This window comes from Haematobia irritans, chromosome 4 (assembly GCF_050003625.1).
Source record: "Haematobia irritans isolate KBUSLIRL chromosome 4, ASM5000362v1, whole genome shotgun sequence".
Taxonomy (NCBI): domain Eukaryota; kingdom Metazoa; phylum Arthropoda; class Insecta; order Diptera; family Muscidae; genus Haematobia; species Haematobia irritans.
Window position 1 is genome coordinate 200,194,160 of NC_134400.1, and position 16,482 is coordinate 200,210,641.

Genomic DNA, 16,482 nt, shown 5'->3' on the forward strand with positions numbered 1-16,482 from the left:
TTTCCAAAAGAAAAACATTGAGAAAATTTTTGGTAAAATTTTCTCCAAATGTTGTTAGATTTTTTTGTATCAAGTTTCGACCGTGACCGTATTTTAGTACGCGATCGATAACTTCTTATCTAGAAAGTGTTCGTGTGGAAACGTAATATAGAATCGTTTGCTTTTTACGACTAAAACATATCTGAAATTCAATAAAATTGTGTTTTTGACTATGGCTTTTACAAAATCGAGATTTTCTTCCCCCATGAACTTGTCTGTTTTGCCAAATTTGTAAAAGACTAGTAGCAAATAAGTTTGTTAAAAATTTTCTCAATATATTAAAAAACTATGTCAAAACTATTGTACCATAAATTTGATATCGACTCAAAAATGTCTACACCAAAGGTACTAAATCTTTCGCGGGGTACTGCGGTATTGAAAATTAAATGGTGAAAATTATTGAAAAAATTCCTATTTTACTGCATTTTCCATTGCTGAGTGTGTACTACGATAACTACTCTCAGTCATTGTAAAAAGAGTGAGGGAGGAGATAATTTCACTCACACATTTTCTCTCATACTCCCACTAATACAATAAATGAATGAGTACGCAATAGCAAGTAACTAAGTATAATAAGGATTTCATTAAAATAAGTAATAGTTTATAGGAAATTGTGGGAATTTAATACTCAAACACTTTTGTGTAATAAACTATAAATTAGTTGTATGATTGTTAATAGGATTACAGCAAATGGAAATGTAGAGTTTATTAACATCTTTCTCTACTTCCAAGTCTTTCGTACTAATACTATGATAGTAAAACCCACACCTATTGTGCTACTCAAAATGCTTGGTGTGCTTTGGGTGTAAGTTAGCTCCTTTTCTTTCTCTCTGTGCGACTTTGTTCCCAAGAAGAGAAAGTAATTATTTTTTTAATATTATTCTATACCTTTTCTAATTTTAATTAGTATATTTTACACTAATCGCATTAAATTATTTCGCATTAACACTTGTTACTCTAATTGTCAAATCGGCTTTGTCCTTGTTAGTTTGTCATCGTGGTACACGAATAATTCACGACCGCATTCACTTGAACAAATTAATTGTTAGACTAATTTTTGTTAAGAGATTGATGGATTAGTATTGTTGTATTTGATGATTGATGGTAATTGATGTTAATTATTTAAGAATTTCATAGGATCAGTGGGTGCCATTTTTAAATAAACAAATTTAGTAATACTAGTAGCTGATATGAAATGCTATTAATTAAGGTTATACAATTTTTTTGTGAATATATTTCATTTCTATTTTTTTAACTGCCAAAAACTGAGAGTAATCTAAAATTTCGTTCTTTTTCATATTTTCCTAAAATGAAAGTTTGCTTAAATTGAGTTCATAAGTCTCTCAGATGAGTAAATTTTACTAAAAATTTACTTGTCCTGAACATCGACAGCTCTAAAGACATTTTAACAAATTTTCAATCCAATTTTTTTCTATCAACATAGGACATTTTCTTAAACAAAAAAAATATTATTGTTAAAAAATTTTCTTCAATTTAGCAAAAATTATTAACTTATTCGCAACATGTGCACACGCAAAAAAATAATTCTTTCCTCCCAAACGAAATTTTAGACAAACAAAGACCGTTTCTCATTTGCTTTTCGCTGTAGGGAAGTTTATTTGGAAGAAAAGTATATACTTTTTGTGATAAACTTTTATTCTTTTTCAGGTTGTAAAAACAATTTCATAAAGACTAACTCAAAAAAAATCTTTTCTGGATAATTGCATTTCCCTCATATCTTTCTCACTGCCACGAGGTGTTTTAGTTCTTAGCACCTTTTTCTGTGATGTAGAAGAAATTATTCGATTTCATAAATTTTTTAAATTTTACCTTTCGCCTGGATGGAGAATCGAACCGAGGACCATATAGTTTGTAAGCCAACACGCTATCCACTGGGCTTTTAATCAGCAGACAATTATCGCTATAACCATCAACACACAAGCAACACAAACAGTCAAACAATTATATTTATATATAGCATAGTTTTCGGCGCCCACGAGCCTATTAAACAAATTGTATTTAAGGGAAACATACATTAAATTGGACACCGTGGAGCAATGGTTAGTACGTCTGCCTTGCATACCAAGGGTCGTGGGTTCGATCCCTGCTTCTACACACAAAAATATTTTTTTCAGATTCAATCACAAAATTAATTGACCCAATTAATTTTTTAATTGAAATGTCTTCAATCATGAAAATGATAGTATCAATCACAGATTTAATTGGGTATCAAAAAATTTCTTGATTAAAAAATTAATTGATTTCAATAGCAAATTTCAATTAAGTTTTAATTGATGTTGATTGCAAAATTCAATTAATTTTTTTAATTATGATAGTATCAATCACAGATTTAATTGGGTATCAAAAAATTTCTTGATTAAAAAATTAATTGATTTCAATAGCAAATTTCAATTAAGTTTTAATTGATGTTGATTGCAAAATTCAATTAATTTTTTTAATTAAAAACGAAACTATTTTTAATCGCTATAGTATATTTCAATGAGTTTCTATAACTATTTTTAATAATTTTTAGTTTGATTTAAAAATTCATAGTTTCAATTTCTTTTAATTAAGATTAAAGAAAATATATCCAGAATTAAGTGTCTTACTCTTCCAAGTTTGTTTAAAAAGTTAATTGTATCAATTAATTTTTTTAATTTAAATTTTAAAAAATGTCAATCATTGACTTAATTGACTTAATTTTTCTAGTTTGATTAAAAGGTTAATAGTATCAATTAATTTTTTAATTGAAAAAGTTTTCAACTTCAATCAACTTTTTAATTGGGAATATTTTGGTGATATTTTTTGCTGTGTACCGAACACCAAAAAGTTTTTTTTGTTTTTTATACCCTCCATCATAGGGTGGGGATAAATTTAACTTTGTCATTCCCTTTGTAACACATCGAAATATTGATTTAAAACCCCATAAAGTATATATATTCTGGGTCTTGGTAAAATTCTGAGCGATCTCCTTCGTACGTCCGTCTGTCCGGTTGTCCGTCTGTTGAAATCACGCTAACTTCTGAACGAAACAAGCTATCGACTTGAAACTTGGCACAAGTAGTTGTTATTGATGTAGATCGGATGGTATTGCAAATGGGCCATATCGGTCCACTTTTACGTATAGCCCCCATATAAACGGACCCCCAAATTTGGCTTGCGATTGTTTTAAGAGAAGCAAATTTCATCCGATCCGGCTGAAATTTAGTACATGGTGTTAGTATATGGTCTCTAACAACCATGCAAAAATTGGTCAATATCGGTCCACTTTTACGTATAGCCCCCATATAAACGGACCCCCAAATTTGGCTTGCGATTGCTCTAAGAGAAGCAAATTTCATCCCATCCGGCTGAAATTTGGTACATGGTGTTAGTATATGGTCTCTAACAACCATCCAAAAATTGGTCAACATCGGTCCATAATTATATATAGCCCCCATATAAACCGATCCTCCGATTTGGCTTGCGATTGCTCTAAGAGAAGCAAATTTCATCCAATCCGGCTGAAATTTGGTACATGGTGTTGGTATATGTTCTCTAATGACCATGCAAAAATTGATTCACATCGACCCATAATTATATATAGCCCCCATATAAGCCTGTCCCCAGATTTGACCTCCGGAGCCTCTTAGAGGAGAAAAATTCATCCGATCCGGTTGAAATTTTTAACATGGTGTTAATATATGGTCTCAAATTACCATGGAAAAATTGGTCCACATCGGTCCATAATTATATATAGCCCCCATATAAACCGATCCCCCGATTTGGCTTGCGGAGCCTCTAAGAGAAGCAAATTTCATCCGATACGACTGAAATTTGGTACATGGTGTTAGTATATTGTCTCTAACAACCCTGCAAAAATTGGTTCACATCGGTCCATAATTATATATAGCCCCCATATAAACCGATCCTCCGATTTGGCTTGCAGAGCCTCTAAGAGAGACAAATTTCATCCGATCCGGCTGAAATTTGGTACATAATGTTAGTATACGGTCTCTAATGACCATGCAAAAATTGGTCCATATCGGTTCATAATTATATACAGCCCCCATATAGACCGATCACCAGATTTGACCTCCGGAGCCTCTTGGAAGACCAAAATTCATCTGATTCAGTTGAAATTTGGTACGTGATGTTAGTATATGGCCTCAAACACCCATACAAAAATTGGTCGATATCGGTCCATAATTATATATAGCTCCCATATAAACCGATCCCCTGATTTGACCTCCGGAGCCTCATGGATGAGCAAAATTCATCCGATTCGGTTGAAATTTGGTACGTGGTGTTAGTATATGGTCTCTAACAACCATGCAGGAATTGGTTCATATCGGTCCATAATTATAGATAGGCCCCATATAAACCGATCCCCAGATTTGATTTCCGGAGCCCCTTGGAAGAGCAAAATTCACCCGATTCGGTTGAAATTTGGTACGTGGTATTAGTATATGGTCTCTAACAACCGTGCAAAAATTGCTTCATATCGGTCCATAATTATATATAGCCCCCATATAAACCGATCCCCAGATATGACCTCCGGAGCCTCTTGGAAGACCAAAATTCATCTGATTCAGTTGAAATTTGGTACGTGATGTTACTATATGGCCTCAAACACCCATACAAAAATTGGTCGATATCGGTCCATAATTATATATAGCTCCCATATAAACCGATCCCCTGATTTGACCTCCGGAGCCTCATGGATGAGCAAAATTCATCCGATTCGGTTGAAATTTGGTACGTGGTGTTAGTATATGGTCTCTAACAACCATGCAGGAATTGGTTCATATCGGTCCATAATTATAGATAGGCCCCATATAAACCGATCCCCAGATTTGGTCTCCGAAGCCTCTTGGAGGAGCAAAATTCATCCGATCCGGTTGAAATTTGGTACGTGGTGTTAATATATGGTCTTTAACAACCATGCAGGAATTGGTTCATATCGGTCCATAATTATATGTAGCCCCCATATAAACCGACCCCCAGATATGACCTCCGGAGCCTCATGGATGACCAAAATTCATCCGATCCAGTTGAAATTTGGTACGTGGTATTAGTATATGGTCTCTAACAACCGTGCAAAAATTGCTTCATATCGGTCCATAATTATATATAGCCCCCATATAAACCGATCCCCAGATTTGGTCTCCGAAGCCTCATGGAGGAGCAAAATTCATCCGATCCGGTTGAAATTTGGTACGTGGTGTTAATATATGGTCTTTAACAACGGTGCAAAAATTTCTTCATATCGGTCCATAATTATATATAGCCCCCATATAGACCGATTCCCAGATTTGAAGGAATAAATTTCATCCGATTAGGTTGCGCAAGGATATGGCCGCTAACAACCATGCCAAAATTGTTTCATAGTTGGTCTTATAACCCCCGACCCCCTATCAAACAAAAATTGGTCCATATCAGTTCATAATTGTATATAGCCCCCATATATAGCGACCCCCATATTTCAATTCTGGCTCTCTAACTACCGCGCAACAGTTCATGTCGGTTCGTAATTATTTATAGACTCCCCTATATATACCGATCAAGAACTGAATTATATACGTATTTAATCGGCCTTTTTTGTCTAATATATACCCTGTATGGACTAACTTACAATTTAGAAGACGATGTTAAGAAGAAGTTTTAAGATACCTTGGCAGCGGTAGGTATTACCGCAACCCAATTAATTCGATTGTGGGTGACAGTCTTTAGTAGAACTTTCTACGCAATCCATGGTGGAAGGTACATAAGATTCGGCCTGGTCGAACTTACGGCCGTATATAGTTGGTTTCTTTAAGATCATAACATATTTAACAATAATGATTTTGATAGAAATTCTTTTTCAATCGATATCATAATATTTTTTGCAATTCCTATTATAATTTGCTTGAGTGTTAAACCCTTTAAACAGATGAAAATTTAAGTGAATCATATAGAAGATCTATCCTATAAAAATATTTTGATCACCACAAATATATTTATTTTCTGCATTTTATTTTATTTTATTTTAGTTTTTATAGCCAATTTTCATTATTTTTTTTTTTTAATAAAAATCTTTATTTCATTGCAGAATAAAATCAACTAATGCTAATGGTATGTATTAATAAATATATTTCTATTGTTTTTCCGTTTATGTACATGTAATTGTACAACACAAGTGTCGTATATCTAAGATCACTATTGTATTTTATTTTTAAAGCCATGACATAAAATCTGCAATTTTAGCTAGCCTACGACAACTTCATATCTCATGGTAACATTTTCAAATAAATGGACATTATCTTACATAACAATTTCAGACAATAAAGGTCCATGAATTTAATGGAAAACAATAAGCAATAGCAGTCTAATTGTCATTGTCATAGTGTCGTTAAAAAAAATAAATAATTATATTTATTTTTTTTTGTCATTGAATTTCATTTTAAGTTCACATAATCGCGCGAAAAGTCTCTTTTGCGGTTAATTTTCTTCAATAATTATTTTTAGAGAATATAAACTTTTCGAATTTTTGGATTATTATGTTATATGGATTAACTCAACAACAGTACACCATGGTATGGTGATTTTTATAGTCTGCGTGGAACAGGGTATTAAAGGGTGATTTGTTAAGAGCTTGATAACTTTTTTTTAAAAAAAAACGCATAAAATTTGCAAAATCTCATCGGTTCTTTATTTGAAACGTTAGATTGGTCAATGACATTTACTTTTTGAAGATAATTTCATTTAAATGTTGACCGCGGCTGCGTCTTAGGTGGTTCATTCGGAAAGTCCAATTTTGGGCAACTTTTTCGAGCATTTCGGCCGGAATAGCCCGAATTTCTTCGGAAATGTTGTCTTCCAAAGCTGGAATAGTTGCTGGCTTATTTCTGTAGACTTTAGACTTGACGTAGCCCCACAAAAAATAGTCTAAAGGCGTCAAATCGCATGATCTTGGTGGCCAACTTACCGGTCCATTTCTTGAGATGAATTGTTCTCCGAAGTTTTCCCTCAAAATGGCCATAGAATCGCGAGCTGTGTGGCATGTAGCGCCATCTTGTTGAAACCACATGTCAACCAAGTTCAGTTCTTCCATTTTTGGCAACAAAAAGTTTGTTAGCATCGAACGATAGCGATCGCCATTCACCGTAACGTTGCGTCCAACAGCATCTTTGAAAAAATACGGTCCAATGATTCCACCAGCGTACAAACCACACCAAACAGTGCATTTTTCGGGATGCATGGGCAGTTCTTGAACGGCTTCTGGTTGCTCTTCACTCCAAATGCGGCAATTTTGCTTATTTACGTAGCCATTCAACCAGAAATGAGCCTCATCGCTGAACAAAATTTGTCGATAAAAAAGCGGATTTTCTGCCAACTTTTCTAGGGCCCATTCATTGAAAATTCGACGTTGTGGCTCGTTAGTAAGTCTATTCATGATGAAATGTCAAAGCATACTGAGCATCTTTCTCTTTGACACCATGTCTGAAATCCCACGTGATCTGTCAAATACTAATGCATGAAAATCCTAACCTCAAAAGAATCACCCTTTATAAGTTAGTGCATATGTTTGCAACACCCAGATGGGGACGAGATAGACACATGGTGTCTTTGGCAAAAATGCTCAGGGTGGGTTCCTGAGTCGATATAGCCTTGTCCGTCTGTCCGTGAACACATTTTTGTTATCAAAGTCTAGGACGCAATTTTAGTCCAATCGACTTCAAATTTGGCACAAGTATGTGTCAAAATAGAACCCTATTGATTTTGGGACAAATCGGTTCTGTTTTAGATATAGCTCCCATATATATCTTTCGCCCGATATCTACTAATATGGCCCCAGAAGCCAGAATTTCAGCCTGATTTGGTTTAAATTTTGCAATTAATAGTGTCGTAAAATGTGCCGAATTGGGTTGAAATCGGTTCAGATTTAGATATAGTTCCCATATATATCTTTCGCCCGATATGCACTTATATGGTCCCAGAAGCCAGGATTTTCTCCTTTTTATACCCTCCACCATAGGATGGGAGGGGGGGGGGGGGTATATTAGGTTAGGTGGCAGCCCGATGTATCAGGCTCACTTAAATACGACCGAACACCAAAAAAAGTTTTTCAGCGGTGGATTATCTTACCTCAGTAATGCTGGTGATATTTCTGAGGGTTTCAAAGCTTCTCTAAGTGGTTTCACTGGAAAGTGGAACGCCGTTCGGACTCGGCTATAAAAAGGAGGTCTCTTGTCATTGAGCTTAACATGGAATCGGGCAGCACTCAGTGATAAGAGAAAAGTTCACCACTCAGTGATAAGAGAAAAGTTCACCACTGTGGTATCACAATGGACTGAATAGTCTAAGTGAGCCTGATACATCGGGCTGCCACATAACCTAACCTAACCTACCCTCCACCATAGGATGGGGGATATATTAACTTTGTCATTCCGTTTGTAACACATCGAAATATTGCTCTAAGACCCCATAAAGTATATATTCTGGGTCGTGGTGAAATTCTGAGTCGATCTAAGCATGTCCGTCCGTACGTCGTCTATGGAAATCACGCTAACTTCCGAACGAAACAAGCTATCGACTTGAAACTTGGCACAAGTAGTTGCTATTGATGTAGGTCGGATGGCATTGCAAATAGGTCATATGGGTTCACTTTTACGTATAGGCCCCATATAAACAGACCCCCAGATTTGGCTTGCGGAGCCTCACAGAGAAGCAAATTTCATCCGATCCGGCTGAAATTTGGTACATGGTGTTGGTATATGGTCTCTAACAAACATGCAAAAATTGGTCCACATCGGTCCATAATTATATATAGGCCCCATATAAACGGACCCCCAGATTTGGCTTGCGGAGCCTCAAAGAGAAGCATATTTTATCCGATCCGGCTGAAATTTGGTACGTGGTGTTGGTGTATGGTCTCTAACAACCATGCCAGAATTGGTCCATATAGGTCCATAATTATATATAGTTTCCATATAAACCGATGCCCAGATTTGACCTCCGGAGCCTCTTGGAGGAGCAAAATTCATCCGATCCGGCTGAAATTTGGTACGTGGTGTTGGTGTATGGTCTCTAACAACCATGCCAGAATTGGTCCATATAGGTCCATAATTATATATAGCTTCCATATAAACCGATGCCCTGATTTGACCTCCGGAGCCTCTTGGAGGAGCAAAATTCATCCGATCCGGCTGAAATTTGGTACATGGTGTTGGTATTTGGTCTCTAACAACCATGCAAAAATTGGTCCACATCGGTCCATAATTATATATATGTCCCATATAAACGGACCCCCAGATTTGGCTTGCGGAGCCTCAAAGAGCAGCAAATTTCCTCCGATCTGGCTGAAATTGGGTACATGGTGTTGGTATATGGTCTCTAATAACCACGCAAAAATTAGTTCACATCGGTCTATAATTATATATAGCCCCCATATAAACCTATCCCCAGATTTGACCCCCGGAGCCTCCCAGCAAAAAAAGCGTCGCCAAAAAAGTAATGAAAATGTTCTTTTTGGATCCGGAAGTGGTGCAAAATTGACGCATAAGCGATGAATTTAACATGGGCTTGTCATAGGACGGCAGTCCTCCATTTCAACAGCCGTTGCACTGAATTTGCATAACTTCTTTAGGTGCGATCAATGTTTTGGATGTAAATTAAAAAAATCAGTTATATTTTGTCAAATATATAATTTTTATAATTTTTTATAATTTTTAATGGATTTTAACGCTTGTCGGAAACGTTTGACTTCAAATATTTTCAAAAATGCACAATTTTTTCAGTATGGATTTAGCATTTTTTTCGACAAAATGTAAATGATTTGTACCATTTTATGAATTCTTACTCTGTTTTTAATCCATTTGAAACAAAAAAATTTAAAATTGTCCATTAAAAGTATGAAAAAAACCAAGATATAAAAAATTTAATCAAAAGAACTTGCTGTGTAGTTAAAATAAAGAACATCATTGGGAGTGTATCTTCATGGAAGTGCTTTTAAAGTTGTGCCTTTGGAAGAACTTCCAATTTTTTTTTTGCTGGTCTCTTGAAGGAGCAAAATTCATTCGATCCGGTTGAAATTTGGTTTATTTCGCTAGTGTATGGCCGATAACAACCATGCCAAAATTGGTCCGTATCGATCTATATTATATATAGCCCCCAAATAAACCGATCCCCAATCACAGAAAAATCACGATTGCCACTCGAGCCAAAAACAATCTACCAAAATGTTATTGCCATAGACAATTTTGTCAAAATTTTATATTTCTATAGAAAATTTTGTTATAATTTTATTTCTGTAGAAAATTTTGTCATAATTTTATTTCTATTGAAAATTTTGTCACAATTTTAATTCTGTAGAAAATTTTGTCACAATTTTATTTCTATAGAAAATTTTGTCACAATTTTATTTCTATAGAACATTTTGTCAAAATTTTATTTCTATAGAAAATTTTGTCAAAAATTCATTTCCATAGAAAATTTTGTCACAATTTTATTTCTATAGAAAATTTTGTCACAATTTTATTTCTATAGAAAATTTTGTCAAAATTTAATTTCTATAGAAAATTTTGTCAAAATTTTATTTCTATAGAAAATGTTGTCAAAATTTTATTTCTATAGAAAATTTTGTCAGAATTTTATTTCTATAGAAAATTTTTTCAAAATTTTATTTTATAGAAAATTTTGTCAAAATTTTATTTCTATAGAGAATTTTGTCAGAATTTTATTTCTATAGAAAATTTTGTTCAGAATTTTATTTCTATAGAAATTTTTTTTTCAGAATTTTATTTCTATAGAAAATTTTTTCAAAATTTTATTTCTATAGAAAATTTTGTCAAAATTTTATTTCTATTGAAAATTGTATCAATATTTTATTTCTATAGAAAATTTTGTCAAAATTTTATTTCTATAGAAAATTTTGTCAGAATTTTATTTCTATAGAACATTTTTCAAAATTTTATTTCTATAGAAAATTTTGTCAAACTTTTATTTCTATAGCGAATTTTGTCAGAATTTTATTTCTATAGAAAATTTTGTCAGAATTTTATTTCTGTAGCAAATTTTTTCAAAATTTTATTTCTATAGAAAATTTTGTCAGAATTTTATTTCTATAGAAAATTTTATCAACATTTTATTTCTATAGAAAATTTTGTCAAAATTTTATTTCTATAGAAAATTTTGTCAGAATTTTATTTCTATAGAAAATTTTTTTCAAAATTTTATTTCTATGGAAAATTTTGTCAAAATTTTATTTCTATAGAGAATTTTGTCAGAATTATATTTCTATAGAAAATTTTGTTCAGAATTTTATTTCTATAGAAAATTTTGTTCAGAATTTTATTTCTATAGAAAATTTTGTCAGAATTTTATTTCTGTAGACAATTTTGTCAGAATTTTATTTCTGTAGAAAATTTTGTCAAAATGTTATTCCTATAGAAAATTTTGTCACAATTTTATTTCTATAAAACTTTTTTTCAGAATTTTATTTCTATAGAAAATTTTTTCAAAATTTTATTTCTATAATTTTTTTTCAGAATTTTATTTCTATAGAAAATTTTTTCAAAATTTTATTTCTATAGAAAATTTTTTCAAAATTTTATTTCTATGGAAAATTTTGTCAAAATTTTATTTCTATAGAGAATTTTGTCAGAATTATATTTCTATAGAAAATTTTGTTCAGAATTTTATTTCTATAGAAAACTTTGTCAGAATTTTATTTCTGTAGCAAATTTTGTCAAAATTTTATTTCTATAGAAAATTTTGTCAAAACTTTATTTCTATAGAAAATTTTTTCAGAATTTTATTTCTATAGAAAATTTTATCAACATTTTATTTCTATAGAAAATTTTGTCAGAATTTTATTTCTATAGAAAATTTTTTCAACATTTTATTTCTATAGAAAATTTTGTCAAAATTTTATTTCTATAGAGAATTTTGTCAGAATTATATTCCTATAGAAAATTTTGTTCAGAATTTTATTTCTATAGAAAATTTTGTCAAAATTTTATTTCTATAGAAAATTTTGTCAGAATTTTATTTCTGTAGACAATTTTGTCAGAATTTTATTTCTGTAGAAAATTTTGTCAAAATGTTATTCCTATAGAAAATTTTGTCACAATTTTATTTCTATAAAACTTTTTTTTCAGAATTTTATTTCTATAGAAAATTTTGTCAAAATTTTATTTCTATAAATTTTTTTTTTCAGAATTTTATTTCTATAGAAAATTTTTTCAAAATTTTATTTCTATAGAAAATTTTTTCAAAATTTTATTTCTATGGAAAATTTTGTCAAAATTTTATTTCTATAGAGAATTTTGTCAGAATTATATTTCTATAGAAAATTTTGTTCAGAATTTTATTTCTATAGAAAATTTTGTCAGAATTTTATTTCTGTAGCAAATTTTGTCAAAATTTTATTTCTATAGAAAATTTTGTCACAATTTTATTTCTATAGAAAATTTTGTCAAAGTTTTTGTCACAATTTTATTTCTATAAAACTTTTTTTTTCAGAATTTTATTTCTATAGAAAATTTTGTCAAAATTTTATTTCTATAATTTTTTTTTTCAGAATTTTATTTCTATAGAAAATTTTTTCAAAATTTTATTTCTATAGAAAATTTTGTCACAACTTTATTTCTATAGAAAATTTTGTCAGAATTTTATTTCTATAGAAAATTTTATCAACATTTTATTTATATCGAAAATTTTGTCAGAATTTTATTTCTATAGAAAATTTTTTCAAAATTTTATTTCTATGGAAAATTTTGTCAAAATTTTATTTCTATAGAGAATTTTGTCAAAATTTTATTTCTATAGAGAATTTTGTCAGAATTATATTTCTATAGAAAATGTTGTCAAAAATTTATTTCTATAGAAAATTTTGTCAAAAATTTATTTCCATAGAAAATTTTGTCAGAATTTTATTTCTGTAGACAATTTTGTCAGAATTTTATTTCTGTAGAAAATTTTGTCAAAATGTTATTCCTATAGAAAATGTATGAAGCATTTCATAGTTGGAGAGGAATATTTTGCAAAATCTTCCAAAACATCAAAAATTCTGCCAATCTACCAAACAATAAAAAATCTGTCATTTTTGGTAGACTGGTGTTCGTAATTGTATATAGCCACCATATAAAGCGATCCCCATATTTCAATTCTGGCTCTATAATTACAGCACAAAAGTTCATATCGGTTCGTAATTATTTCTTCCCTATATATACCGGTCAAGAACTGAATATATACGTATTTAATCGACCTTTCTTTTGTCTACTATATATACCGCATGGACTAACTTACAATTTAGAAGATGATGTTAAAAAGTTTTAAGATGCCTTACCATCGGCCGCAACCCAAGTAATTTAATTGTGAATGGCCGTCTTTAGTAGAAGTTTTGACGCAAACCATGGTGAAGGGTACATAAGATTCGGCCTGGCCCAACTTATGGCCGTATATACTTGTTTGCTTTAAATTTTTTACAGGGAATAGAATTAACATTGTAGCTAAAGGTAACAAATTTGGTTGAAATCGATTCAGATTTAGATATAGCTTCCATATATATGTTTTTCGGATTTTGGCGAAAATTGCCAAAATACCCACATTTTTGAATACCCACAAGTCGATAACTAACAAATTTTGTCCAGGTCGATCAGATTTTAATATATGTATATGGGAACATAAACCTTTATATATAGCACCCACAACACATTGGACGGAGTTGATATGCTATCGAAAATGTAGATCTACAAAGTGGGTCAGGGTATAATATAGTCTAGTCACATTCTAATGCTAATCTTGATCCTCATCTTTATTGGTCCATAAACATTTCTTTCAGTGCATTGCAATTAAAAAACATTACATACGTGTTGTCTGTACTATTATGCCATTTAAGATTGACAAATTATTTCCCCTCTAGAAATTACGTTGGTGCCTTTAAAATGGTTAAATTAATAAAAATTTTACACTATAAGATAACTTGTTGTCACTTTAGCTGTGGCACATGGCCAGTTTACTTAAACGACCACTTACCGGTGTAGTATGTCCAAATAGCTGGTTTTCGAAAAACGAAACAATTCTCACATTAGTCTTTATGCGATTCCATTAAACCAATTCATTTCGTTTAACACCAAAGTTATAGACCTAATTTTAGAGGCTAACGACCAACCAACAACACAGGGACAGACAATATTTCTGCGTATGAAGTTCATTTCGTTTATACCCCGACCAAAAGTGTCATATGCAAATTTTCATATGACCCAACTCGATGGACTCGAAGAAAATGGCCTCCATTACCTTCCGCCTGCATACAATCGAATGGTGGACGGACACATGGATCAGAAACATTTGTGTTGAAGGAGATTGTAAAGCGTCAAAATAATGGTTAGACAAAATACCTATTTTACTGATAGCAATTTTTGGAATAACCAATCACCACTGTTAGGCAGTCCTACCCCAACCAGTCTGCTCCAAGTCTCCTAGGTAAAAACTCTAACCAGTAGCATTTTGGTTGGGGCACCTCTTTGCTTGTAGCACCAATGCTCAAGTGACACATATGCCAACGAGAGATACAATGTCAGATATGGGAACTTGTTTGCCATTTGGTTCGTTTTTCCTCCTATGCGGCTAATGAGAAAAAATAACCGAAAATTTTGGAAAACTATTTAAATTGTTTAATTTCGGTATTTTGAAAGTACTTTACACAATGACCTATGGTGGATGCCTGTGCAGTGCTGCCTGCCGGGCTTATTTGGGCCAATGCGTGTTGTCATAATTGTGACATTATCGGCCATTTAATTATGTTGTGTTGTTAGTTTTGTGGCCCAAAGCGAAAGGAAAGAACATTGACATGTTTCGAGTTGCCCTGAAAATTCTTTCAAAACGCCTACATTTTTTGCAGATGTATTTTGCAATTGCAATTCTCGGAATTCCACAGCTGTTGATCTAGCATTGCAAAATACACAAACAAAAATAATTTATTTATTTTATGAGGTATTCTCAAAAAAGGGAAATGTTGAATAAATTTAATAATTAAAACAAGGTGGAAAGTTCGTCAAGGCCGAATCTTATATACCCTCCCCCCAGGATTGCCGACAAAGTTCTACAACACAAAAAAACTATCACCAAAATATTCCCAATTAAAAAGTTAATTGAAGTTGAGAACTTTTTCAATTAAAAAAAATTCACAAACTTATTATACCCTGTACCACAGTAGTGGTGAAGGGTATAACAAGTATATACGGCCGTAAGTTCGGCTAGGCCGAATCTTATCTACCCTCCGCCATGGATTGCGTAGAAATTTCTACTAAAGACGGTCAACCACAATTGAATTACTTGGGTTGCGCCCGATGGCAAGGCATCTTAAAACTTCTTAACATTATCTTCTAAATTGTAAGTTAGCTCGTGCGGTATATATATAATACAAAAGATAGATCGATTAAATACGAATATATCCAGTTCTTGACCGGTATATATATATAGGGAAGAAATAATTACGAACCGATATGAACTTTTGTGCGGTAATTACAGAGCCAGAATTAAAACATATATTTATATGGGGGCTCTATATACAATTATGAACACGAGTCTACCAAAAATGGCAGATTTTTTTACTGTTTGGTAGATGGGTAGAATTATTGATGTTATGGAAGATTTTGCAAAATATTCCTCTCCGACTATGAGGTGCTTCATAAATTTTCTATAGAAATAAAATTCTGACAAAATTTTCTACAGAAATAAAATTCTGACAAAATTTTCTATGGAAATAAAATGTTGACAAAATTTTCTATAGAAATAAATGTTTGACAAAATTTTCTATAGAAATAAAATTTTGACAAAATTTTCTATGGAAATAAAATCCTGACAAAGTTCTCTATAGAAATAAAATGTTGACAAAATTTTCTATAGAAATAAAATTTTGAAAAAATTTTCTATAGAAATAAAATTCTGACAACATTTTCTACAGAAATAAAATTTTAACAAACTTTTCTATAGAAATAAAATTTTGACAAAATTTTCTATAGAAATAAAATTTTGACAAAACTTTCTATAGATATAAAATTTTGACAAAATTTTCTATAGACAAAAAATTCTGACAAAATTTTCTACAGAAATAAAATTCTGACTAAATTTTCTATAGAAATAAAATTTTGAGAAAATTTTCTATAGAAATAAAATTTTGACAAAATTTTCTATAGAAATAAAATTTTGACAAAATTTTCTATAGAAATAAAATTTTGACAAAATTTTCCATAGAAATAAAATTTTGACAAAATTTTCCATAGAAATAAAATTTTGACAAAATTTTCCATAGAAATAAAATTTTGACAAAATTTTCCATAGAAATAAAATTTTGACAAAATTTTCTATAGAAATAAAATTTTGACAAAATTTTCTATAGAAATAAAATTTTGACAAAATTTTTTATAGAAATAAAATTTTAACAAAATTTTCTATCGAAATAAAATTTTGACAAAA

The 16,482-nt window shown here is 31.4% G+C and overlaps 1 protein-coding gene across 1 annotated transcript in view; it reads left to right on the top strand.

The window, feature by feature from the left end:
- LOC142235948 (uncharacterized) overlaps positions 1-16,482 on the top strand; it is an 87,477-nt gene that overhangs the window by 23,780 nt on the left and 47,215 nt on the right. Inside the window, exon 3 of the mRNA XM_075307201.1 lies at positions 6,110-6,132. Coding sequence (XP_075163316.1) covers positions 6,110-6,132 — 23 coding nt within the window. The remainder of the gene's footprint in view (positions 1-6,109; positions 6,133-16,482) is intronic.